The 25,969-nt window shown below is 41.9% G+C and overlaps 1 protein-coding gene across 1 annotated transcript in view; it reads right to left on the reverse strand.

Moving 5' to 3' along the window:
- Positions 1 to 6,758: 6,758 nt before the first annotated feature.
- The window catches only part of GARS1 (glycyl-tRNA synthetase 1), a 40,143-nt gene continuing 20,932 nt past the window's right edge, over positions 6,759 to 25,969 (reverse strand). The window contains exons 11-17 of the mRNA XM_049714848.1: positions 20,064 to 20,172; positions 19,123 to 19,267; positions 14,154 to 14,239; positions 12,428 to 12,537; positions 9,849 to 9,942; positions 8,641 to 8,831; positions 6,759 to 7,054 (exon numbers count right to left, since the gene is read on the reverse strand). Of these exons, the coding sequence (XP_049570805.1) occupies positions 6,929 to 7,054; positions 8,641 to 8,831; positions 9,849 to 9,942; positions 12,428 to 12,537; positions 14,154 to 14,239; positions 19,123 to 19,267; positions 20,064 to 20,172 (861 nt within the window). The 3' untranslated portion in view covers positions 6,759 to 6,928. The remainder of the gene's footprint in view (positions 7,055 to 8,640; positions 8,832 to 9,848; positions 9,943 to 12,427; positions 12,538 to 14,153; positions 14,240 to 19,122; positions 19,268 to 20,063; positions 20,173 to 25,969) is intronic.

The following is a 25,969-nucleotide window of genomic DNA, read 5'->3' on the forward strand; positions in this document are numbered from 1 at the left end:
GTTATTCTTGAGTGACAAGAAAAGCCACTGAGCTTTTAGGTTGAATGGGATCACTTTGGCTGCTGGGTGTGACACAGATTGTGAAGGGGTGCAGGTACAGCGAAGAGTTCAGGTAAGAGTCTTTGGCTATAGAGCAGGCGGGAGATGGCAGTGCCTTGGACCAGGGCGGTGGCCCAATTCTGAATAGCTAGTGAAGATGGATCTGATGGCCTGGATGCGGCACGTAAGAGAGAAAACTCAAGACTGACATCTGTTGTCACTAACCCAGAGGAGAGGTTAATGGAGTGGACCAGTTTGCAAGCTTGCTTCAGAACTCTTCTTAGAAAGATGGGAGCTCTGGCCTCAATTTAAAAAAGAATGTTCATAAAGATTTTTTAAAGCTTGTCAGTGCTTTTTTTCTTTCCCATAATCTCATCCTGCTTAATCTCACTGTCAATTATCTCGTCCTCAGATGCAGAACAGTGGGTTTGGATGAGCCAAAGAAGGTTTTAATTAGCATGAGCTGTTTTAGTTAGCATAACTGCTTCTGCACTAATTGCTGGTGATTGAGTTTTAAGACCCAACAAATGCAGACATTGGCTGGAAAAATTCTACTGCGGCTCGCTTCTGCACCAAGTCCTGAATGGTAAAAAGGAGGGCGGTGAGCTTTGGTTCCCAAAGAGAAGGGCTCTCTCTTCCCAGGCCCAAGCTCAAGAAACTTCCATTAGGTTCAGGCTCAGGCTGTGGCCTGGGACAGAGGTGGGGAGGGTTAGAGCAGGGCTATCACAGCTAGATTCTCGAAGAGTCAGGACTGGAATCCACTTTGCAGGGTTTCTGACACAGAGCTCACAGCTGCACCCACCCCCATCCAGCAAGATCACAGCTCCTTAAATAAAATCACCCGGGGAAACCGAAATCCCACTTCCCCATCCCCACACCTGCTCATCTAATTGGGTCACTGGATACAAGTTTCTTTTAAATTCACATTGTCAAAGAGAAGCTCCTTTCGGGAGAGTGATGGGTCCAGCACTTCACGTGGCAAGAAAGTGCACAACGGTGCAAGAGTAGGCAAAACACTGAAGGGAACAAGAGGAACGACGCCCCCTCTGAGGGAGCCCCTAAGGCTCATCTTGATACGCTGTCCCTGTCCACAACACGTACAGTCCACAGCATCTGGGCTCCCACAGAGGAGACAGACAGTGCACATTTGCTCATTCAAACAGACCCTTTCTCTTTGAAATCCAACTAATCCAACTGTCCATGACCCAGGACTGGGTCTCTCCATCTGGTGTCCACAGCTGCAGTTCTGCAATCTCCCCTCTGGCCAACGTGGAGTGGGCTTAGAATTAAAAAATAAATCAAGCCTTTCTCATTTAACACAAGGGTCACCCACCAACCCCACCCCACAGGGTCCAACGCAGGTTCACCTGCCTAAAGTTGTGCTGATGGAGGGCTTTCTTCTTTCTTTCTTTCTGAATGAGGACACAGTTTCTTTAATGGTAAAGAATTGTCAGCTTTAGCTTATACACGTTGCCCACAGTAACACTGCCTGTGTGTCTGAGTTGACTCACTTGGGGAAGTGTCTGCCTCCAGAGTCTACCCTTTACTATGATGATACCTCAGCCGCAGGAAATGACATCGGGCAGGAAAACGAGAATGGTTATAGGTTCTGGACCCAAGTATCAACAAGCACAGAGCAGTCAGGCCAAAGACAGGCACCTCCCACTCAGCTGGCTCCGGTGCAACTCGCAGGAGTGAGGGGAAAGGTATTACTCAGCTGTTCATGGACGGACCTACTAAAAACTTAAATCATTCTGTTCAACCAGCTTTCAGAAAAGGACACGAACGGTCAAGGAGAGGAGAAAAAGGAATGAGTGACTCAGGTGACAGTTCTCCCCTCTCCAGGTGAGAGCCCCTTATGGTTCCCGTGTAATAACTCTTAGCACTCCTCACAGACCCAGACGGCAGACAGCTGTGCGCATGTTTATGCCCTAGCTGCTTGCACTGATGACTCAGTTTTTTTTTAAATAAATTTATTCATTTATTTATTTATTTTTGGCTGCGCTGGGTCTTCCTTGCTGCAGGCGGGCTTTCTCTAGTTGCGGCGAGCGGGGGCCACTCCTCGTTGCGGTGCATGGGCTTCTCATTGCGGTATCTTTTATTGTGGAGCACGGGCTCTAGGCACACGGGCTCTAGGCGTGCGGGCTTCAGTAGTTGTGGCTCACGGGCTCTAGAGCACAGCCTCAATAGTTGTGGCGCACGGGCTTAGTTGGTCCGCATGTGGGATCTTCCCGGACCAGGGCTCAAACCCGTGTCCCCTGCATTGGCAGGCAGATTCTTAACCACTGTGCCACCAGGGAAGTCCCTGATGACTCAGTTCTGACACATGCCCTAACCTGGGCAAAAGAACCTTAAATGGCTTCACAAATGATGCCTAAATGGTTTTGGTAAATCTATATATCGAGGCGGACAGGAATGCTGTGAACAACCTGATGCCAAGCAAAAATTGCATGCATTTTATGGGAAATACCCCAAATGAGCAAATGTTGAACAGTGGACAAGAGATAAAAGTAGGAAATAAGCAAGGGCGAGAGAGAGATGAGAAGAGGAAAATTTTAGCTTGATAGGACATTAAGCAAAATTGGTGGTTGAGGACAGAAATGGGTTCGTGGAGACAGAGAATATCAGTGCTATAGTGTACCAGTGAGCCTGTGGACAGTCTTCTTGCCGCTTCCCTCATCTTCCTCTCTAGTGTGGGCAACAGAGAGAGGAAGATGAGGGAAGGCACAGTTTCTCGTGATATGAGTCATGGCTGAGAAAACTAGACTTCCTAACGTGGCTGAGAATCTGCTGCTACAAACTCCAAAGTGTGGGACATAAGGAAAGGTCTTGAGTTGCAGGGCGAGGTTGTATACAAGTAAGACTTTCCGGATGGCAACAAACTGTCTAAGCTTTGTAAAAAGTGACTGAGTAAGGCTTAGATGCAGTTAGGATAGTGACAAGGACGGGAAGTAAGTTGTAGGCTCCTCCAGGAGCCCCATCCCTTACAGACCTATGAACCTGTCCAGTTAGCCACAAAGCCAACTCCACGACTCTATGGTACCGAGTGATAAAACTCAAGGTCAGCTATTTGGATTTGCAAAAGGTCAAGCTTTCCCAGCATTTGAGAAGGTAAGTTTCCACGGCTGTCAGAGAACACACGGATTTCCTCATTCTCTGAGGCTGAATACGCCGGAGCACTTCTCTTCTTAAAGGAAAGATTTCTTCGGACGCTTCAAGGCACGCTTCCTCTAGTCATCTTCATCCCCAGCCACAAAGGTAGAAACTAGCAGAGCACAGATGACAGCGTAGTGCGATTTGATCGTGTACTTTGAACTTGGTTCAAAACTGGTTCTGCCCCCTACTAGCTGAGTGAACCTGTAAAGCTTCTGCTTCCTTTTTCTTTTATGTACAAGGACAATAAGGATACTTAAATTATTGTAAGGGTAGAAAGAGAGAGCACAAGGGACCTCTCTTAGAACAGCCTGGCACGTGGTAGGCACCCAGCAAACGTGCCCTTCTCCCTGGAAACACTGTGCTCCAACCACTGAAGTCCTGGGGAATGGGACAGGCCAGCCTATGGGGCCGAGGAGGGGAATTCACCCCCCAACACTGGGCAAGGGAAGCAGGATGTGAGCTGTAGAGGGTTCGTGAGCGCACATTCACATTTCATGCTCACAGCGGAGCAATGAAAACAATGCCCGCTAAATCCATCTTTTCTGGGAACTTTGGTGTTGACAACTTTTGACCCCTGTTGTCATTAGAAACTTTGTTCAGAAGACCCTTCCCCACCCCGGAGTGAGGGGGGCGGGGTTCAGGCTCTTTATGGCTTGAGGTGAAGCCTCCGTTATAGCAGAGGTTTTCCTAAGGTGCTTTCAAAAGACTGATGCCCGGGCAACAGAACTCAATACATTGGCTTGAGGGAAGCACAGATGTGAGCAATTTTTAAAGCTCCAGTGTCTCCAGTGTGCAGCCAGGGTTGAGAACTAACTCACTGCTGCGACAGGTTTAAAAAGATGTGTCCTGAAACATGCAAGGAAGGTACACCATCCCAGCTGGGAGAACAGAAGTCACCAGCACCAGAGGGGCTCCTGGCAGGAGGGCAGGGCCACAGGCTACTGCTCTCAGGCATTTCCTGGTGAAGCTCCCAAATTATATTCCAATTTCGGAAGAGATATTAATCCCCTCCACATGGTCTTAACACAATTATTGGTTAGACACAGCCCAGTAACCAAGAATTATTGAAGAGACAAGAGGCGAATTTAAGGCACAGCAAAATTATTCATCCATTCATTTGCTGAACCTTCAGCTAGATTTCTTTGTGCTGTAGGCCAAATGCCAAACAAACAAAACCTGCCTACCTACTATGCCTTACACAGTCAGACTATCAGCAAAGATGCTGGTGCAAGGCTCTTTCACATGAGTGACGCTATCAAAATCTCTCCATCCTAGGTGCCCCCCCGCAAGAGACACAGATTAATAGTTTCCTCTGGTGACAGGAGGTTAATTTAGGCGCAGCTGTAACCAGAGATCATTTGCATTTATTTCCAGGTGATCTGGTTCTCTTGTGAATAGACTCCGCTGGCTAAGACAGTCACTACCATTACCCTAAGTTTATACTGGTTAAGGGACCAATAATAAATAAAGGTCTAGAGTGAATGTATTTCAAGTGATTTATTGAACAAAATAATTTTGCAACTTGTTGTCACAAAGACCTTTGGACATCAGACATCTCTAGTACCATCTCACCCAATTAGTAAGATCATTTCTGTATTTACACGACTTGGCAATGATTTCCTTTTCTGGAACGCTCATCTATATTCAGTATTTTACTACTATGAGCTATTAAGCACTACTAAGGTTCTGGACTCCTGCAGAACTCAGGCACAGGACACCTCTCTAGACTCAGCTCCTGAATTCCAACCGAAGTTTTAAAGGAACTCCTGTGTTCCTACGTACATTCCATGGAAACCAGTTAGAATCTGACCCTTCCCCGTCCCTGTTTTTCAGGACAGTGAAGAACAGATGTGGCTTCTCTGAGAGGCAGTGCTACTTACCCAGCTCTTGAGCTACAGCCCAGTTTGCTACATACAAATACATAAATAATAAGGGCCTTACAGTATATCAAGCCAGAAAGACCCTGGCTTTATATACACATCGGGCTTGAACAGAGGAGAGGGGTGCGTGCACACAACTCTTGTGTGTAAAGAGCCTCTTTGTTTAGAAAACAACTCTTTCGCTGCTTGTGCTCACAATGAAGCACACGTGACACAGAACCAGAGGGCTCTGCACTGGCCCATCTTCCCCACTCGGGTAATCAGTCGCTTCAGAGACACCGGGTGTTCTCTCAGGAGAAATCACGCATTGCACATAGAGGAAAGAACAGAGAAGGCAGGGCTGGTAGAATTAATATCCAGCAACTAACTCATGGCAAATGTATTTTCCAATGAAAAGCGAAGAGCGCTTGGGTTCCAATCCCTTTATGATCCGAAGTAGGTAAATCCCACTATGTGTTTAATATATCTTTTCCCATCAAGGAGCTCATAACAATGTCTGAGGTGGCGGTGACTGTCTGACTATGGAGGTGCCCACTGTAAAAGGAAGTTAAATAAATGGGAAGAAGTAAAGACAACTGCCCCCCACCCCTACTCCAGCCCCAATGTGACAATGCTGGAATATACCCCAAGTGAAGAGCTAGATTATTAGGAATCTGAGGTGAAAAGAATCCCTAGAAAATAAAAACTCAGTTTATTTAAAAGCTAGTTCCTTCTAATTTAATGATGAATATTTTGAAAAGCACTGGGTAGAAGAGAAATAAGTTTCAGTGAAAGGCTTTCTTCCCCATATTTGTTCAAAACTTCAAGACTCATCCAAAGTCTATTTATTGACGACCTACTACGTGCAATACTGTGGTAGGCGTCATCGGAGATGAGATAAAGATGAGAGAATCCCTGGGGCACTCTTCAACTGCTCTTCACACCCAAGACAAAGGAAAACATTCTGGAAAGGGCCCCTCCCCTCCCCTCTACTGTCTGAGAGGAAGATGGGAAGCCAGACAGTCTTAGGTCTGTAAATAAAGAGCTGCTCAAATTGGCACATCCTTGAATTTTTTCCTAACAAATAAACATCTGTGTTCTGAGTGTCCTGTACAAAAACATCATAGAAGTAAAGTCCCTCAAAAGCTGAGCCAAAAACTACTAGTGATTTCCAGGGCTACCTGGGAAGCCAAGTACAAGCGCGTCTTAAAATTCAAATAGAGGCTTTCTGTCAAGGCACCCCCTCCCGGAGACTCTGTCAGCAGGACAATGGGGTCAGCAGCCCTGACCCCACCCTGGCAAGCCTCCTCCGCACCTCAGCTCCTCCCAGAAGCCGCACACCTACTCAGAGACTGCTGCCTCTTTGGCACAGTGCATCACCACCTTCTCGGAGAAAGAGAAAGGATAGAAAAGGCAAGTCCACAGACAGATGAGTGGCTGCTTGCAGCTGGGGCTGGGAGGCGCATGAGAGCTCCTTTTGGAGCGACAGAGATGTTCTAAAATTGGAAGGCAGTTACACAGCTCTGTAAATACACTAAACGCCATCAGATTGTAAGCTTCAAACAGGTGAACTTTACGGCTCTCTGAATAAAGTTAACTTTAAAATGTATTAACTGTGTTTAACATTAAGCCGTGAGTGTCTACCCAAAGGTAGGAGAAATAGCTTTGCTGAGAACGCGGAAAGATGAGCAAGCGGATTACAGGTTTGTTCAGAATTCCTTCAGCTTTAATTGTGGGAGTAAGATCAGGCAGCCACTGAGGATAAAATGCAGTCCCCGGGAGGAGATGCAATGCTGTTTTTTTTTTTGTAAAGTGGACATGATGAGAGTTATTCTTTTATTAGCGCAAATGGTCAAAAGTTGCCAAAACTGTCCTCATTCTTCGATTGTCTCTTTTTTCCCAGTTTCTTGACCTTCAAAGAGAGGATATCTGGCCTCCACATCAGCCCACGTGATGCTGCCATTGGCCAGATCGCGAACTACGCTGGGCAGTTCAGAGACCTGGGGTAAAAGGAAAGAGAAGTCCCAGAATCAACCACCTCGATTAGATTGTCCAAAAGAGGATTCACCCTGAACTCAGGAAACTATAGAGAGAGCCAAGGCAGTGTCTACACAATGACAGGATCCCTCTACAAACTGGTCCCCATACCATGTTTCTTGTGACTCCCACTGAAGCCTCTTTACCTCCTTCCCAGGCCTGGGTTCAGGCTCTTCTTCCCGCCCAGAACGGCTGCCTGCTCCCTGGATAACTCAATTCTCCCGCACAGCCTTTCCTAATTATTCCAAATCTCTGTGCCACTTGAAGTTACTTCATGTGTGTAAAATTTAACTCTTAAAACTGGGGTCAATCAAGTAACATGAGTGAAGGGAGCTGGGAAACTGGAGAGCTCCCATGAAGGGGGCCAGCTGTTCCTCAGCCAGAACCGAACATTGGCTGCCACACAGCAGGGGTTCTCAGACTTGAGTAACCATCAGAATCACCCAGAGGGCTTGTTAAACCAGTTCTGCCCGACCTCTCTCTCTCTCCCCCAACCCAGTTTCTGATTTAGTAGGTCTGGGGTGGAGACTTCTCTTTCCTAACAAGTTCCCAGGTGATGCAGGTGTTGCTGGCCCAGGGACCACACTCTGAGAACCCCTGCCCGACGGGAACATCGGTTCAGAGTAGCCAGATCTGGTTCTGTAAAAAGATGAGCCAGAAATCTGTGACCGCTGTAGTAGACTAAAAATTCCCTTGGAAAAAAGCAGTCTTTCACTTATGTTTTCCCTATTACTCTCTGTAACAAGCAGAGCACACGATAGGCACTCTAAATAAAAACCTGCTCAAGATAGTCAGGCGGCTGTCAATTAAAGTGGCCACTCTTTCCTTTCCCTCCTGTACTTTTCCCATCTCCACTGTTCCCTTCCCATCAAGTAAAATTACTGAAACATTATTCACTGTTTTGAATTGATTAATTGAAAAAGTTTATACGTACTCATGTGTACATTTATATAGAAATATAAAGATAAAACTGTCTACGCCCCCGAAAGCCTACCAATAAAGCTATGGCAACAACCACCAGGGATCATATTTCCCTTGTCCAAATAAATAACTATAAAAGGGAACTGTGAGAGAATGAGCCCAGAGTGATCTAAATGGCTATAAAATATTAGAGAGGGCTTCCCTGGTGGCGCAGTGGTTGAGAGTCCGTCTGCCGATGCAGGGGACGCGGGTTTGTGCCCCGGTCCGGGGGGATCCCACATGCTGCGGGGCGGCTGGGCCCGTGAGCTATGGCCGCTGGGCCTGCGCGTCTGGAGCCTGTGCTCCGCAACGGGAGAGGCCACAACAGTGAGAGGCCCGCGTACCGCAAAAAAAAAAAAAAAAAAAAAAAAAAAAATATATATATATATATATATATATATTAGAGAAGTGTTAATGAATATTTTCATAATTAAGCCAAGGAGGTTTGGAATCTGTGCTCTGATAGCAACTTATAATTAAAATTAAAAAGAAAAAAAAAGGGGAGCATAAACACAACAAAATCCATCTCGAATCAGAAGGAACCAGTACACATTTCTAAGATTAAAAATGCCAAAGAGAAGGCAGCCACCTCTGCTCTTATCTGCCGCATGGAGTCTCGGTCCCGCAGGGTTGCCGTGTGAGGGGCCTTGTTCACTGTATCAAAGTCAATGGTGATGCCGAAAGCCACGCCGATCTCATCAGTCCTGGCGTAGCGTCTTCCGATGGACCCCGAGGAATCGTCTACTTTGTGAGAGATGCCGTGCCGGGTCAAGGCTTCCGCTATCCAAAATAAATTAAGTAAATTAAAAATTTAAAAATGAGAAAGTCCCAATGTCATCTCAATGTCGTACAAGCTCAGGACGCTTATAAAAGGGACTTACACCAAAGAGCAGTAAGTTGCAGTTGCCAAGAGAAAGAAAAATTCCAAAAGTATCATCCCTTGCTGGCGCCCAACCCCTCACTCATACCTACGTCTCATTCAGCTGCAGGGGAACGAGCATCAGACTAGGAGCCAAGGCCAGGAGGCTTGCATGACCCTGAGCAGCTCAGTGAACGCTTCCTGTTTCCCAACTCTGAAATATGTGGGCCACACCAGGTGGCCACTAGGATCCCTTTCAGTGCTGTGGGTCCAGTGGCTGTAGACCCACTGGGGATGTTACCCTCCACTAGGGTTCCCCTGATGAAGCAAGCAGCAGGGTCAACAGGAGAAGCAAGGATGTTTGAAACCTGACTCTTGGGTCCTATGCTGACTCATTCAAATGCAGGAGAAAACATCCCGAGCAAGCATACTCTCTCTCTTAGAAATAAGACCAGATGCTAAAATCCCTTAGATTTAGTCTTCATTCAATATGTACTTTTATTGAAGAAAAGAGACATTTCTGGGGCTTCCCTGGTGGCACAGTGGTTCAGAATCCTCCTGCCAATGCAGGGGACACGGGTTCGAGCCCCAGTCCAGGAAGATCCCACATGCCGCAGAGCAACTAAGCCCGTGTGCCACAACTACTGAGCCTGTGCTCTACAGCCCGTGAGCCACAACTACTGAGCCCGTGTGCCTAGAGCCCGTGCTCCACAACAAGAGAAGCCACCGCAGTGAGAAGCCCACGCACCACAATGAAGAGTAGCCCCCGCTCGCCACAACTAGAGAAAGCCCGCGCAGCAATGAAGACGCAACACAGCCATAAATAAATAAATAAATAAATAAATAAATTTATATATATAAAACAAAGAGAAACATTTCCTAAAATTCAGTCTACTTGACAGTATTCCCATGGAGATCACCCAACTGGATTTGCTTACATAATTCCTTGACAAACGGCATGAACTCCTGGTTTTGGCTCAGTGGAAGGACGGAACATTTGAATGGAGCTACTACAGCAGGGAAACTGAAGAACTAGATGGTTTGGAAAGAAAGAAATCCAAATACGTTAGTGTATAAAGATCTAAACATTAATGTCCAATCTTCACTGTTAAAATACTAGAAAACATGATATGAAAAAGCAGTGTGACAAAACAGAGAGAGGAGGATATCCAGAACTAGAATCAGAAAGATCTCGTTCTCAGTCTGAATTTGGACCAGCTCAGTGAACTCTCCCTCTCTGGAGCTTAGTTTCTCCATCTAAAAAGTAGACCTCTACCATCTGCTCTGCTTACTTGGCAGGTCTGTTGTAAGAAAGTTAAATGACGTAAAGGCATTCTGAAAGCTACCATCTAAGATGGTAATTATTTGGTACCACTTAAAAGCCTTACTTCTTTCCGTGGAGATCCCTAAAGAACCTCCTCCCAAATCATCAGAGAAGTAGTGTCAAAAGACAAAATTCCATTCTGTCCTTTAAGAGATTCAGCATAGGTGAAGGCTCTCTGAGCCTTAGTGACTAAGTAAAACAGAAAAGCTTAATCAGCTCACAAATGTGTGTCCCAGAGAAATAGTAGAAAACAAACAAGAAAGATGCTCTGTATACCCATAGAAAAGTACAGCCCCCCTAAACTGCTCCTGAAACAGGTTTCAGATTTATTCAGAAATAAAACAAAGATACTCTGTTGAAGGCAAACTAGTCTACCATTTGGGGGTGGAAATGAGAGCTGAAGATAGTTCTTAAATAATATCTGTAAAAAAGGTTCACTTGAAGGCAAGAATATGAGACTCAGAATGAATAGGTCCCATTAAAATAATGAATGACACAGGGTCCAGTGTAGCCCCCCCAAAGCCTGATTAATCTTCAATGCCAAGCAATGGTGAATATTCCACTGTAAGTAAACCCTAGACTCTACCAACATAGTACCTGAATCATGGAACACTCAGAATTCTACTCCTCTCCTCCATCTTGTGATAATTTCATTTAATGTGAGAGAGAAGTGGGGACCTGCCTTTATAGAAAATTAATTTTTTTAATCTCACTAGCAATGCTTTTATACCAAATTTACAGGAAGATGGATCGAGGGACTATGTGCTAACAATTTAGAAACATACTTGGCTTCTCACAGCCTAATCAAATTTCTCTCCATGATGAGAATCTCTATGCAATTCATAAAACACTATAACTAATTTATTCTTGCCTAGCCTTTATGAAATTTTTATTAAAACTCTAGTTATATCAATATCATTAGATTCAAAGGAACAGCTAAAAGATTTTTTAAAAAACTTTTCATTAGAAAAATAGCAGGAAAAGCTTGAAGCAAACTTGACTTCTAAAAAGAGCACATTCCGTTAAGTATGACATCATTCCTCAGGAAGAACCATGCCTTATGTTTGCATGTCTGGTGTCCAGCTCAGGTGCTTACTATCTGTTAATGAATGAAAAGCTGCTCCTTAAATGTCAGGAAATGAAGATATAACTTTACGGCAGAGAATAAAAGTAGTTTTATTAGCTACACGTTACCCATGGTACGTCAGACTTTTAAAAATACTGGTGCCAAGAACTCATCAGTCCGTTTTCAAGATGAAACACCCTAGAAAGAACTACATGTCCAACATTGGGTACACACTCAGCTTTAGCTGGTCATGCAGGTAACAATGCTTCTTTCGGTTAATTTGACCTATACAACCTCTCCTCCCTAGCGTTCTTCTTCTGAGTGCCTTTCCTGGAAACCTGAAGCTATAAATTAAAGGAGTATAATTTCCACAGGCAGAGGCGAGGTGAGAAAAGTGAAATTAGCCAGAATGAAGAGATACGTGGTAGGCATGCAGCAGTGATTCAAAAGCATCCGAGCCAAAAGAAAACTTGAGGGAGTGGATGAAAACTTCTTAAAAACATTTATCTTTAGCTAGGCTTGAATGTTAGGAAAGGCTACACCTCACATGCTACTGCCCAATTTATTATCTGTCAATCTCCCACACTGGAATCACCTGGGGTTCTTATTTAAAAAAGAACCAAAAAACCAGATCCCTGAGTCTCAGACCTAGTGAGAATCAGTATCTCTGGAATAGAACCTAGGAATTTACATCTTTTACCCCCAACAAACCCCAGACTATTTTATGCAATTTGAGAAGGTTCCTTTCAATGCTTTACCAATGTATAAATACAGTTTTTTGGTTTGACCAAATTCTATGAATTATCTCCTCCTTCCCAATTTTCTGAAAACACGAGTATATCCAGAAAGTACCATTCCTTCCATTGATGCAATACAGACAGTTCTCCCAAAGTAATATGTTCTGTCTCAGAACTCAAATGCAACTAAAACAATGGCATCTAGAATAACCTACACATCCAAGCTCAAATGAGATAAAAAAGTGCTTTGCTTTGTAAACAGTTCAGCAAAGGTGTTAACATTACAGTAAATAACAACTGATTGTTTCAGAGTTGTCTTAACATCACTCAGTAAATGTTGTTCTCTGACACTGTAAGAGAACAAACAGTACACTGTACGTGACAACTCACCGTTCTCTGTTCATCTCCCTCGCGTATTTGGAATGTATGTTCAAATACTGTATACATGATCCTACCCAGGCCAAATGAGGGTTCGATTACACTCGGAACAACTTCTTCCACTGCAAGAGAGAGAGAAATTCAATAACACTCTCTCAAACCTCACATAATGCATTTCAGGTCCTCTCTAAACAATTCTTACTGGCCCTAAAAATATTTCTATTCTAGATAGATGGTGATCGACCTTGTACATCAGGACAAAGAAATCAGAACAATCTTAAAAACTATTTCCTGGTAGAAAACACAGTGCCTTTAAAGAGAAAACCGGAGTGAAAATTTTTTTACCAAATTTAATTTTGTTTATACAGCATAAAAATGAAACAAGATACCAGGGTATTCCTTCCCCAGTTGGTAAGCTATGAACAATAGCTACCACACTCTATCATCTGCCTCGGCTATGCAGAAAGCATTAAAACTCTAGAGCATCTGTAAGACTTCGTTAGAATTAAAAGATCTACCACCACAGCTGGCAAAATTAACAAAAACAACTCCTACGTACAACAAGTGTCATTGATTTGTGTTTTACTCTTTATCTTGCTATCTGGATGAGAACTCCTTAAGAGAGCCAAGTTACTGCCATCGTATTTCCAAGGTTCTGGGGTCAGGAGCCCCTCAGAGAAGAGTTGGCTCAGGGACCAGCACTCAATCCAATACATTTACGTGGGGCGCCACGGCTCTTCCCATGGGTGAGGCTATGCCTGTGGTATACACAGGAACTGTCTTCATTGTTACTTATTATTCAGAAAGGAAGCATGGCTAAGCACTATCCAGGTCTAAGGTAACTGACCCTAACCTTGGAGAATTTACGTTTCAAGAGAAATGAGATAATTGGAACCAAAAACTTACACATGAGAATAACATTTCAGAAATATGATCAAGGTATTTCCCGCCCATCCTTTCCTGGCATCCAAGCAATGGTGAAGTACAGCTCTGAGCCAGCTGCCAGGATAGTGGCTAAAAAGCCCCAGAGCAAGAAGAAGGATCCCCTGCTTCCTCCTATCACTTTTCAGACTCCTTTTACAGCTCATTGCAGCCTGGTGACAACGATGCAGGCCAAACACAAATGGAAAAGGAGGCCTGCTTGCTCCATGGGCAGTAGCATCTCAAATACCCACTACTCTTAGTTTCCAGAAGCTTCAATTCAGCCAGTTAACCACAAGCATCCTTCGTATATTCTCCAAAATAGTCATTTCCCAATTCATGGAATTTGTTCTACCAAAAATAATCATCTCCTTGGCTTTTAAAAAAGCATGAAAGATCACTAATCCAAACTACTTTTAACAAGTTAATTTGCTAAAATAGACAGAAGGGATGAGTTCTCTCTTTTGCTTAAGAAACAAAAGGACTTTTCCTTAAAGTGAGAAAAGAAAAAAAAAGATGTTTTTAATCAAAGAGATATTCTTCATATGTACCTCAGGTCACACAGGAAACATAAAGGTGGCATTATAAATTATTCTTCAGTATGAGTACAATTATGTTTTTTTAAAAAAAAAAACCTGAGATAATACCTTGAACATATTCATCAAATTTAGGGTTATAGCATTAAGGATTTATTTTTCTTCTTCAAATTTTCCATAAAATGGTTATGCTATGAAACTTAAAAAAACAAAAAAACAAAATGCCTTTAAGGAGCAATGATTTTTGTTTGTTTGTTCCTTAATTATTTTTACAAATTTACCATGTAGTGTTTTCTGGAACCTCTTCACAATGACCATGTCTTTTGTCAACTGAAATGTTTTCCCTTCAGTTTCAATAGTAAATTCCCTGTAAAGAAACAAGGCACATTACATATTGGTGAAAACACGTATCCTATGCCTTAATTTAAAGAAGTTATACAGAGTGCTAAGCTGTTTTTCATTTTAAGTGTAATACAACTTGGTCAACAATCCAGATATAACAGCTGAAGTCAAATTTAAATTAGTTCATAAGGAATACCAAATTAATTATTCTAACAACGGCACCAAACAGTATTTGGGGAGGCACCCAAAAATGTGGTTAGTCTTATAAAATTCCACAAGTGACTTATGACCAATTCTTTTGGTTTTGAGATCAAGGTAAAACCAAAGAAAAAATTTTTTAAATTCAGTTTTAGAATAATTACAATAAATTTGTCAAAAACAGGCCTGCTGGCAAAAAGACCACTGTTCTCACTACTGTCCCAACAAATGTAAAAATGACCAACTTGTCATCTTACAGAAAGAAATTTTAAAACTCCCACACTATTTCCAAAATAAACTTTGACACTTACGTTGATGAAGATCAGCTTAAAAGAAGTTTAATGATTCTGCTTGACATGTCAATATAAAATACTATCCCCACAAAAATTACTGCCTGCATGCCATATGTTCACATCCTGAGATACGCCCATTCCATTTCAGGTTATAAGAATTCACCTTGGGACTTCCCTGGTGGTGCAGTGGTTAAGAATCCGCCTGCCAATGCAGGGGACACGGGTTCAAGCCCTGGTCCGGGAAGATCCCACATGCCGTGGAGCAACTAAGTCCGTGCGCCACAACTACTGAGCCTGCGCTCTAGAGCCCGTGAGCCACAACTACTGAGCCCACGTGCTGCAACTACTGAAGCCCGCGCGCCTAAAGGCCGTGCACTGCAACAAAAGAAGCCACTGCAATAAGAAGCCCGCGCCCCACAAGTAGAGAAAGCCCGCACACAGCAATGAAGACCCAACACAGCCAAAAATAAATAAATAAAAAAAATTTTTTTAAAAAAAGAATCCACCTTTATAAAGCACTTCGTGTAATACCTGTATTTCAGCTTATGAAGTATTTCCTCACATTATGAAGATCAATTTGGATGTGTCTTAGCTCACAAGCAGCTCAGGGCAGGGAAAAGAGCGCCCTCATGTGGTTGTCCTTGAAGCTGTACGGCTGATACATGGTACACTGCATTTTGCTAGTTTCTTGCAGTGATAATCTCATGCATCATATGAATGGTTTTCATTGATTGCCTCCACTTTTACTATTCTGTCTGAAGTCTGTGCACACATGCATTAAAGACTCCATATAAACAGTATCATACATATTGTCTCTGTGAGCACAATCTAAGTGTAGAGTAGGTAATAATTATAAAAAAGCAGAAATTAGCAAGGAGATAGCCATTATTTGAGAATAATTTTTTAAAACCTGTTTTGTTTGTAGATAATGATATCTGCTAGTAACCTATGTTTACTTTATTGGCATTTGATGTTATTTTAGCATAAACAGACATTAATTCTGGGAGACCAGAAATGTTTTAAAATTTCTTGTAAATTTTATCTTCAACTTACAAGAGTTCATCTTATGATAGTTCTTTTGACAAATACACATACACATGCAACCACCATCGCCCCAAATGTTCCCCTAAGTCCCTTCTCCTTCAACCCCCTTCACTGTTTCTATCGCTATAAACTAGATTTGTCTTTCCTAGAATTTGGCGTATAATCCTTTGTGTAAAAGGGGTTTGGCAAAATTTCTGTGTATGAAATAGGGTTTGCAGGCCATATGCAGACTCTCATACTCCGTTTTTTTAAACAATGCTTTGAAAATGCAAGTCATTATTAGCTAGATAGTGGTACAAAAAACAATATGAAAGATGTTTCAAGTGTACTTAAAATGTATACTCTTTGGTTATCAGGTATTCTATAAATGGTGAGTAAGTTGATTAACAGTGTTTATATCTTCAAATTCCTATTGATTCTTTTTTGTCTACTTGCTCTACTGATCACTGAGACAGGGGTATAGAAATCGCCAACTGTGATGGTAGATTTGTCTAACTTTCCTTTCAGTTCTGTTAAGTTTGCTTTATATATTTTGAGGTTATTTTTAGTGGCATACAAGGTTAGAGGTGATGTGCCTTCTTGATGAATTGATCCCTTTACCATTATGAAATGCAACCTGGTAATTCTCCTTGTTGTGAAGTTTACTTTGCCTGATGTTAATAAGCCACTCCACCTTCTTGATTAATGTTTGTATGGGAAATAGTTTAAAATTCTTTTCCTTTTAAGCCTATTTGTGTACAGGCATACCTTGTTTTATTGTGCTTCACTGATATCGCATTTTTTGCAAATTGAAGGTTTATGGCCACCCAGCATCGATAAATCTCTCAGTGCTATTTCTCCAACAGCATGTGCTCACTTCATGTCTCTGAGTCATATTTTGGTAATTCTCACAAAATTTCAAACTTTTCCATCATTATTATATTTGTTATGGTGATCTATGATCAGTGGTCTTTGACGTCACTAAAGATTTCAACTTGCTGAAGGCTCAGATGGTCGTTAGCATTTTTCAGAAATGAAGTATTTTTTAATTAAGGTACGTACATTGGTTTTTATTTTTTATTCTTTTGGCCACGCCGCACGGCATGTGGGATCTTAGTTCCCTGACCAGGTGTCAAGCCCATGCTCCCTGCAGTGGAAGCATGGAGCCCTAATCACGGGACCACCAGGGAATTCCCTATTTTTTTTTTTTTTTTTCTGTACGCGGGCCTCTCACTGTTGTGGCCTCTCCCGTTGCGGAGCACAGGCTCTGGACGCGCAGGCTCAGCGGCCATGGCTCACGGGCCCAGCCGCTCCGCGGCATGTGGGATCCTCCCAGACTGGGGCACAAACCCGTGTCCCCTGCATCGGCAGGCGGACTCTCAACCACTGCGCCAACAGGGAAGCCCCCTATTTTAAAAATATAACGGTTATTGCACACTTGATAGAGTAGGTTACAGTGTAAACATAAATTTTACATGCACTGGGAAACCAAAAAAATTTTGTGTGACTCACTTTATTGCAACATTCACTTTATTGCAGTGGTCTGGAACTGAACCCACAATATGTCCGAGGTATGCCCGTGTATGACAGTTACAGTCAGTTTCCTGGAAACAGCATTTAACTGGGTCTCGAATCTTTTAACCAGTTTGACAGTTAAAAGCTATTAATTTGAGTGTTTACATCATTATATTTAATATAACTATCAATATTATTGAGTTGAAATCTACCAATTTCTAAGTTATTTTCTATTGGTCTCATCTGTTCGTGGTTCATTTTTCCTCTTCTCCTGTCTTTTTCTGGAGCATTTTTTATTATTCTATTTTAGCCCTCTCATTGGGTTATTAGTTATATCCCTTTGGTTTCTGTGTGTTTTATCCAGGCAATTGCTCTGGAGTTTACGGTATGTCCTTTTCTAAACTTACCATGGTGTACCTCCACACGTAATGTACACACCTCAAAACAGTATACATATTCTTACGTATTCCCAAGTCTTCGCTCCCATCCTTTGGGCTACTGATGTCATACATTTTACTTCTACACATTATAAATTTCACAATACATTGTTATTGTTTTTGCTTTAAACAACCCATTATCTTTTAAAGAAATTCAGAGATGTCATTTTAAAGAAATGAAAGAAAACGTTACTCATATTCACCCACATATTTATCATTTCTAGAGCTCTTAATTTCTTCGGGTAGCTCTAAATTTCCACACTTCTGCCTGAAGGACTTTCTTTAACATTTCTTGCAGTGTAGGTCTGGCTGGCAATGTATCCTCTTGAGTTTTTGTCTGAAAATATTTTCTCTTCATTTTTGAAAGATATTTTTGCTGGGTATACGGCTTTTGTCTGTAAGCACTTAAAAAGATTTCATTCTATTGTATTGTGGGTAGGTACACACAATTTCATTTGAGATACTACCTCTAGATGTTCTATTTGGTTCTTTTTTACATATACATTCCCATTTCTCTCCTCATATGTTCATGTTTTCTCTTAACGTCCTTGAGCACAGGAAGCATATTTATAGTAACTGTTGTTTTTTTAAAATTTATCTATTTTTGGCTGTGTTGGGTCTTCGTTGCTATGGGTTGGCTTTCTCTAGTTGCGGCGAGCGGGGGCTACTCTTCACTGTGGTGCGCGTTCTTCTCATTGTAGTGGCTTCTCTTGTTGTGGAGCACAGGTTCTAGGCGCACAGGCTTTAGTATTTGTGGCACGAGGGCTCAATAGTTGTGGCTCACAGGCTTACTTGCTCCGCGGCATGTGGGATCTTCCCGGACCAGGGGTCGAACCCGTCTCCCCTGCACTGGCAGGCGGATTCTCAACAACTGTGCCACCAGGGAAGCCCCTATAATAACTGTTTTAACATCCTTCTGTATTACTTTCATCACGTTTGTCATTTCTGGGTGTTTCTTTTGACTGATTTTTCTCCTCTTTATGAGTCATATTTTCATGCTTTCTCATATGTCTAGAAATTTTTTATTGTTTGCCAGACACAGTAAATTTTACATTGTTTAGTGATGGATTTTGTTGAATTCCTTTAAAGATTCTTCTCTATCATTTTTACATTTATACTTACAACACTTACACAGACGACTCCAAAGTTCAAAAAAAGAGCACTGACTTAAGAGATAGATGTAGTTTCTAATTATCTTGGATAAGTCTCCTCCTCTAAGAAAGTTATTGCGGAAAAAAAAAAATCTTTATAGTCCATATCAAGTCTATTTCCAGGCCATAATGCCAAAATCTAGACAAACACAGTCCTTTAAATGTAGCCAAGAGATAGTACTTACCTGCAAAACATTTCTAAAGAAACTCATCTCATCCTAACTTTCAAAATCTGGCAGAGAAGACATAGCTGACTGGAGCCCATGTAAAAGTACACATCTTAAATCTTACCCTTTTTCACTCAGTAGTTTCTCCATTTCTGTAATGTAACACTCATCACAAACGGCAAGGTACTCCATCACCAGCTTTGCGTCCTTCTTATATGCCTTGCCAATTGCTCCCTTATTAGGTTCAAACTGAACAACATTGACTGTTTTGTATGAAGTAGTCAAGGAATACAAAACTATAGAACTGCCTTCGTATTTCGGGAAATGATCTTGAGGACAAGCCATCATCGACTTAAAACAGCTATCAGTTCCCTATTGGTGTCCGAGATCCTCTATATGCTGATTTCCAGTGCAAGATGAAACAACCACCCACAGAATCATTCAGATAAACCTCAGTCAAAATAAGTAAACATCATCAAGAAAGACTTTTTCAAAGTTACAGTGAGATAAAGGGATATTATCTAATCAGCAGTATAACCCAATACATAGCATAATAACCTCTGAAAACAATTCATTCATTTCTCAAATATCTCAACATGACAGGATCTATTTCCTGTCACTGGCCTAGCCCTTAGATCAGCTCACAATCTCACTGGCTTGTAAAAGAAGAAAATTTCTCCTTTGACGATCTACAGATCAAGTGAACTAAATTATTTCATCTACCATAAAAGGCACTCATCTTTTAATAGAGAAAGTATTCACCAGGCACCCTTTAATTAAAGAGCATGTATGTAGATGAAGGTGTGGGAAATGGCTGAGAAAAATTGGTCAACATCCTGAAAGACATACAGAGCATTTTTCTTTCAAGGACCAGACACTGAGCGGGCACATGTCAGATTACAAGTAAAGAGAATAGGAAAGTAGCAATGAGATGGGTAAAATAATAGGTTTAAATAGTGCACAAACATCTCAGTTTATCCATAGAACAAGGTATAGACTTGGACTTATCCATTTCCAAGATGTTTACACTGTAGTCCTGAGCTGCTGAAGTGACCAGAAAGGATATGGGCTCTTTCAGAGGCTTCTCAGCTACGAGTGGGACTTTGGTGGCTCTCGCATGACAAGAAAGGTCATAACAGGAACGGTCAGCACATCCGACAATCTCAATCCAGCCCTAAGAAGACATAATAGAGAAAAACATTTGTAAGTCACACAAGGTTCATTCACAAATGCATGCGGACTATAGGTAACTCTTTCACATACTCAAGAATAATTCAATTACAGAATCTTCACTCAACTTTTATAAACGTTTGAAATGGGAATAGTTTTATACATCGGGTAGTAACACCCTTACAAAATATAATTCACACATGTACACAAAGTAGTCTTTTCATTTTCTGGACAGAAATATTTTGCCATATTGTGAATGTGGGGTAAACTAATATTTTCTAGGATTTAGTTATGGAAATAAAATGTGAACCAAGACAAAACTGGCAGCAGATCTGTTTCCAATTTGTGACCAGGATTCAAAATGAATCTGGCAAAATCCGCTAGGGCAACACTGTGTTACATAAGGGGCTTTAGCATCCATGAATTTTGGCAAACTTGCAGGGGGGGTTCCTGGATAACGATCCCCGACAGATACCGAGGGACCACTGTAATGGTTCTTCCCCCCTCACACTCATACATTTATGTTGTTAAAACTCTGGCTCAAATCAAAGAAGTAAAACCTGCAAAGTCATTCTTCTCTGTGCATTTTTAAGAACTGCCAAAGAGAAGGGCATGGCTGTTTCGGAAGAGCCCTACACCAGGCAAGTAAATCACATCCCTGGCCAGAATTCGACCTCCTGAATTCCACAGAGCGCACAAACAGCACATTCCCAGAGACTTCCTAGCGCCACACACACGAAGGGTTGAGGGGTCAACCAAGATCCTTTTTGTGAGTCCACACAGAACATATGCACCCACAAATCTAAACCTGGTGCTCACCTCAAAAAAAGGTGTGTGGAGAAGGAAAACAGGAAGAAAAACTTTCCTGATCTTTTAAAAGCATGGAAGATAGTTAAGAGGAGGAAGTACTTCACCAGTCTTTACCACAGATAACAACAGTTCATGGGTTAGTGACCCCATTAGCCACCTGAAAATCCCTTTAGGGTTCAGAGGTCAACACAGGTGACAAAAAATAAGGTCAACAGCAGCAGGTGGGAAGGCAAGGATTCACCAAGGGGATTAGCAACGTGAGAAGAGGAGATATTACAACAGAAATCATGACATTACAATAAAAGAGAAGCAGAAATAAGAACATGCTATTATGATGCTGTGGTGATGGTAAGTCTGAACATAGGTGACAAAGTTACGAAGGGCAACACGTGTGCGGGGAAATCCGTCGGGAGTTTGTTATATCACAGCATGCCCTGCACCTACGTCACTCAGGTTCATAACTCTTCGCCAGAAGACTCTTATGAGAAATTACAAAGAAAACAATATAGTGTGTATGCATTTTTCTGAACCATTAAAAAGGAAAGAGGGGCTTCCCTGGTGGCGCAGTGGTTGAGAATCTGCCTGCCAATGCAGGGACACGGGTTCGAGCCCTGGTCTGGGAAGATTCCACATGCCGCAGAGCAACTGGGCCCGTGAGCCACAACTACTGAGCCTGCGCGTCTGGAGCCTGTGCTCCGCAACAAGAGAGGCCGAGATAGTAAGAGGCCCACGCACCGCGATGCAGAGCGGCCCCCGCTCACCACAACTAGAGAAAGCCCTCGCACAGAAATGAAGACCCAACACAGCCAAAAATAAATAAATAAATTAAAAAAAAAAAAAAAAAAAGGAAAGAAAGGTAGTTCTCTGGTGGCCTAGTGGTTAGGATTCTGGGCTTTCACTGCTGGGGCCCGGGTTCAATCCCTGGTTGAGGAACTGAGATCCCTCAAGCCACGCTGCGTGGCCCCCCCCCCGCAAAATTTTTAATTAAAAAAAAAAAGGAAAGAAAAAGAAAAATAATAGATTACGATGCATCACAAGAAGGAGGAAATGAATAGAGTGCTAACGCATCCCATCAGCCTTGAAGGGTAAATAGAATGGACAGAGGACAGATGCTCAAAGAGGAAAAAGGAACTTTTTCTATATTGCTATTTCATTGTTTTATTGACTTTCTGCCTCTAAAAAGTTTTGAAAAAACTGTTAAGTAGATTCTGAAGGGTGTACTTAAGTGTTAACACCCAATAATACAGCCAGCCCTCTGTATCTGTGGGCTCCGCATCTGCGAATTCAACCAACTGTGAATGAAACATACTCAGAAAAAAAAATTCCGGGAAGTTCCAAAAAGCAAAACCTAAATTTGCTGCGAATCTGGCAACTACTGGTATAGCATTTACATTGTGTTCGGTATTATAAGTAACCTAAAGATGATTTAAAGTATACGGGAGGATGTGCATAGGGTCTATGCAGATACTAAGCCATTTTATATAAGAGACTTGAGCATCCAGGATTTTGGTGTCCGTGGGGATTGTGGAACCAAGCCTCAGCAGACACCAAGGGATGATGGTATTCCCTCTGTATGAAGTGTCTACTGCCCTCAAAACTTGGCATCAGATAGCTGTAGTAAACACACAGCTAAGCCGGCCACAAATGTGGGCATTTGTGCTCAATTCAGTTTCCTACCCAACAAAAGAAAACTCAGTGAAGAACAGGTACTGTTTCGGTCACAGAATAAAACTTAATAACAGCATTTACTACCACAGGGGTGGCAGGTTCCACTTCTTGTTAACGCCTAAGTTACTTTTCAAAAGCAAAGTGTTTTAAAAAATTCTTAAGAACCTGTTATTTGAATAAGAACAAAAGAGGTAAAAAGCTTAGTCAAGTAGATATCTAGTTAGTCCTTCTCATGAATACTTACTTTTGCCTTTAATCAAAAGAGTTTGGGAAAATTCAACCATCACAACTGCTAAGTTTTCCAAGCACAAGCTACCACATGGGGTATTTCAAATAAAGAGACAAATATAAAACTCATATAAGCTCAGAAACCCCAACACTTAACAACAACAAAAAACCAGGAATTAAAGAAATAAGCTTAAAAACATGTAACTGGATCATTTGACAGTCACTAAAGATGTCAACTAGTATATCTATGCCCTTAAACATATAAACGTGCTCATTATCATTTACTAAAGATGTCAATGAACATATTTATGTACTGAAAGGTGACACTACAAAAACACGCCTAAGAATGGTAGACAACAACTTTGGGATCATGGTTACCTCTGAGCAGAGAGAGGAAAAGGGTGGAACGTTAGCTATATCAGTAACTTTTTTATTAAAAAATAAAATATGAAGCACACAGAAAGAAAATATTAAAGGCTTTAAAGGAGTTCTCCCCTCTCCTTCGAAGTCTGTTACTTCGGAGCTTCTGGTTTTGTTTTAGTCCAGTCTTCCAATGACCTTACACAAAACACTGTAGCCTAATCTCAAAGCTAGGCCCACATTTCTGTTTTTAAATTTTTTTCTTAATTCTTTTAGATTTAGGTATAATTAACATATAAGATTACAATAGTTTCAGGTGTACAGCATAATGATTCGATATTTGTATATACTGCAAAATGATCACCACAGTAAGTCTAGGTAACATCCGTCACAGTTACAATTTTTTTTTCTTGTGATGAGAACTCTTAAGACCTACTCTCTAAGCAAATTTCAAATATATAATACAGTACTATTAACTATAGTGACCATGCTGTACATTCCATCCTCAGGACTTACTAGGCTCACATTTTCTGATCTCTCATCCTTGAGGGTTTGGCCACAGCTCACAGTGACACTCAGGAAAGGATGAGCAGGAATGCAGTAGGGTTTATGAAAGCAGTGTAGCACAACGGTTAAGAGCAGGGGCCTGGAGTCAGATAGCCCTGGCTCACATCCCAGCTCCACCACTCACTAGCTGTGAGACTCGGGCAAATTACCTAACCTCTCAGCACTTCAGTTTCCTCAGAAATAGGACCAATGTACAGAATCACTGTGAGGATTACATAAGATAATAATACACTTAGAACGGTATACAGCCCTTAACAGTTCCAAATATTAAATGAACAAACAAATGAAACGTAGATTCAGAATCTAAATTGAGATAGCAAGAATTTGTGTCCAGGACTTCCCTGGTGGTTAAGAATCTGCCTGCCAACACAGGGGACACGGGTTTGAGCCCTGGTCTGGGAAGATCCCACACACCGCGGAGCAACTAAGCCCGTGTGCCACAACTACTGTGTCTGAACTCTAGAGCCTGTGAGCCACAACTACTGAGCCCACATGCCAAAACTACTGAAGCCTGCGCGCGTAGAGCCTCTGCTCTGCAACAAGAGAAGCCACCGCAATCAGAAGCCTGCGCACTGCAATGAAGAGTAGCCCCCGCTCGCCGCAACTAGAGAAAAGCCCGCGCACAGCAACGAAGACCCAACGCAGCCAATAAATAAATAAATAAACAAATAAATAAATAAAATAAAAAATAAATCTATTAAAAAAAAGACTTTGTGTCCAGTTTAGCTTGAAATCTTCTCATACAAAACAGAAAATAGTTTATTGCCTTAATTTGAAAATGAAAAGAAATTCCAGAAAATGGAATACATTTTGAAGTTAATGATCACCTACAATCCAAAAATAATTACCACTATCATTTTAGCATATGTCAAGTAAGCTTGTGAAGAAAGTAAAGTAACAAGAAAAACCTAACAGATTCTTTCCTAATTCCACAAAGGAAAGAGAACATGTTAAAAACAATATCAGTAACAGCCACTACAGGTATATGCATATCATTATGCATGTACACATGTGTATATGTTTGTAAAGCATATAAAATTATCCTGAATAGGGGTTGACAAACCAAGGCTCATAGGCTAAGAATGGTTTTTAGATTTTTAAAGGGTTGTTAAACGAAAACAAAAAACAAAACCCCCCAACCAAGAAGAGAGGCAACAGAGATCCACAAAGCCTAAAATATTTACTAAAGAAAACATTTGTTCATGCCTGATCTAGAAAAGAGACATGAAACACTTCTGGGGAGCATACAATAGGAAGTTTCCCTTTCTACATAACACACTTAAGAATTATTTTTCGCTTTCTGTTTTACAAAAAGGGGTCATCATTTTTTTAATGACTTTTATTTTTAATTAAAAAAAATGTATCCATTAAAAGGAAGTCACTTTAAAAAGTAAAAAGTGCAACCAAGGACATGTGGGAACCACGGACTCCTGGGCTAAAGTCTCCATATGGGTGAGAAGCCTCCCTAGCACCAAACGAGGGAGACGCCAGAAGGCTCTTGGCCCCCTTGTTTTGGATGCCACCCGTTCCCACTGCCACCAATGCAGGAAGCATCTCCTATATCCAAATGCCTTTCAATCCTACGTTTCAGCACTAATGTTCATGTTTGAGGGTTGGGGGTGGGAAGCAACAGTGAAGAGGTAACCTGGAGGTCTTCTCTGAATTATTATTAAATATACAGAATTTGAGAAAAGGTAGCTCCTAAACAAGAGATCAGAATCTACTAGTCTATCCCCCAAATCTACCAAGTAACTCTCGAAACTAAGAGCACTATGACCTTCTTTACTCAGCCTCACCACCACGTCCAACGTTTGCCGGGGTCCTTGTCAGGAAGAAGGCCACCCCGTCTTAGCTGCACTCAGGGATATTACCAATCACACTGCCCACACCAGGAAAGGACACACCAGCACTGCCCCATCAGTGGCCTTCTCTCGCTCTCTCTCACTCTTACTCTCTCTGTAAAAGCCATCCAAGTCTACAAAGGGCTTCTGGGACACAAGAGTAGACCCCCACTTATGAGCGCGCAGGGGGGCAACTACTTTTTCCATTTAGCTCAGGAAGAAATCTGTTTTTTTCTTTTTGTTCCACTCTGACATGAAGCACACAAAAGGCAACTCTGATATCCATGCTTCTAGGTTAACAATGTGAAAATCACATGGTAAAAACCA

Source organism: Orcinus orca, chromosome 9 (assembly GCF_937001465.1).
Source record: "Orcinus orca chromosome 9, mOrcOrc1.1, whole genome shotgun sequence".
NCBI classification, from domain to species: domain Eukaryota; kingdom Metazoa; phylum Chordata; class Mammalia; order Artiodactyla; family Delphinidae; genus Orcinus; species Orcinus orca.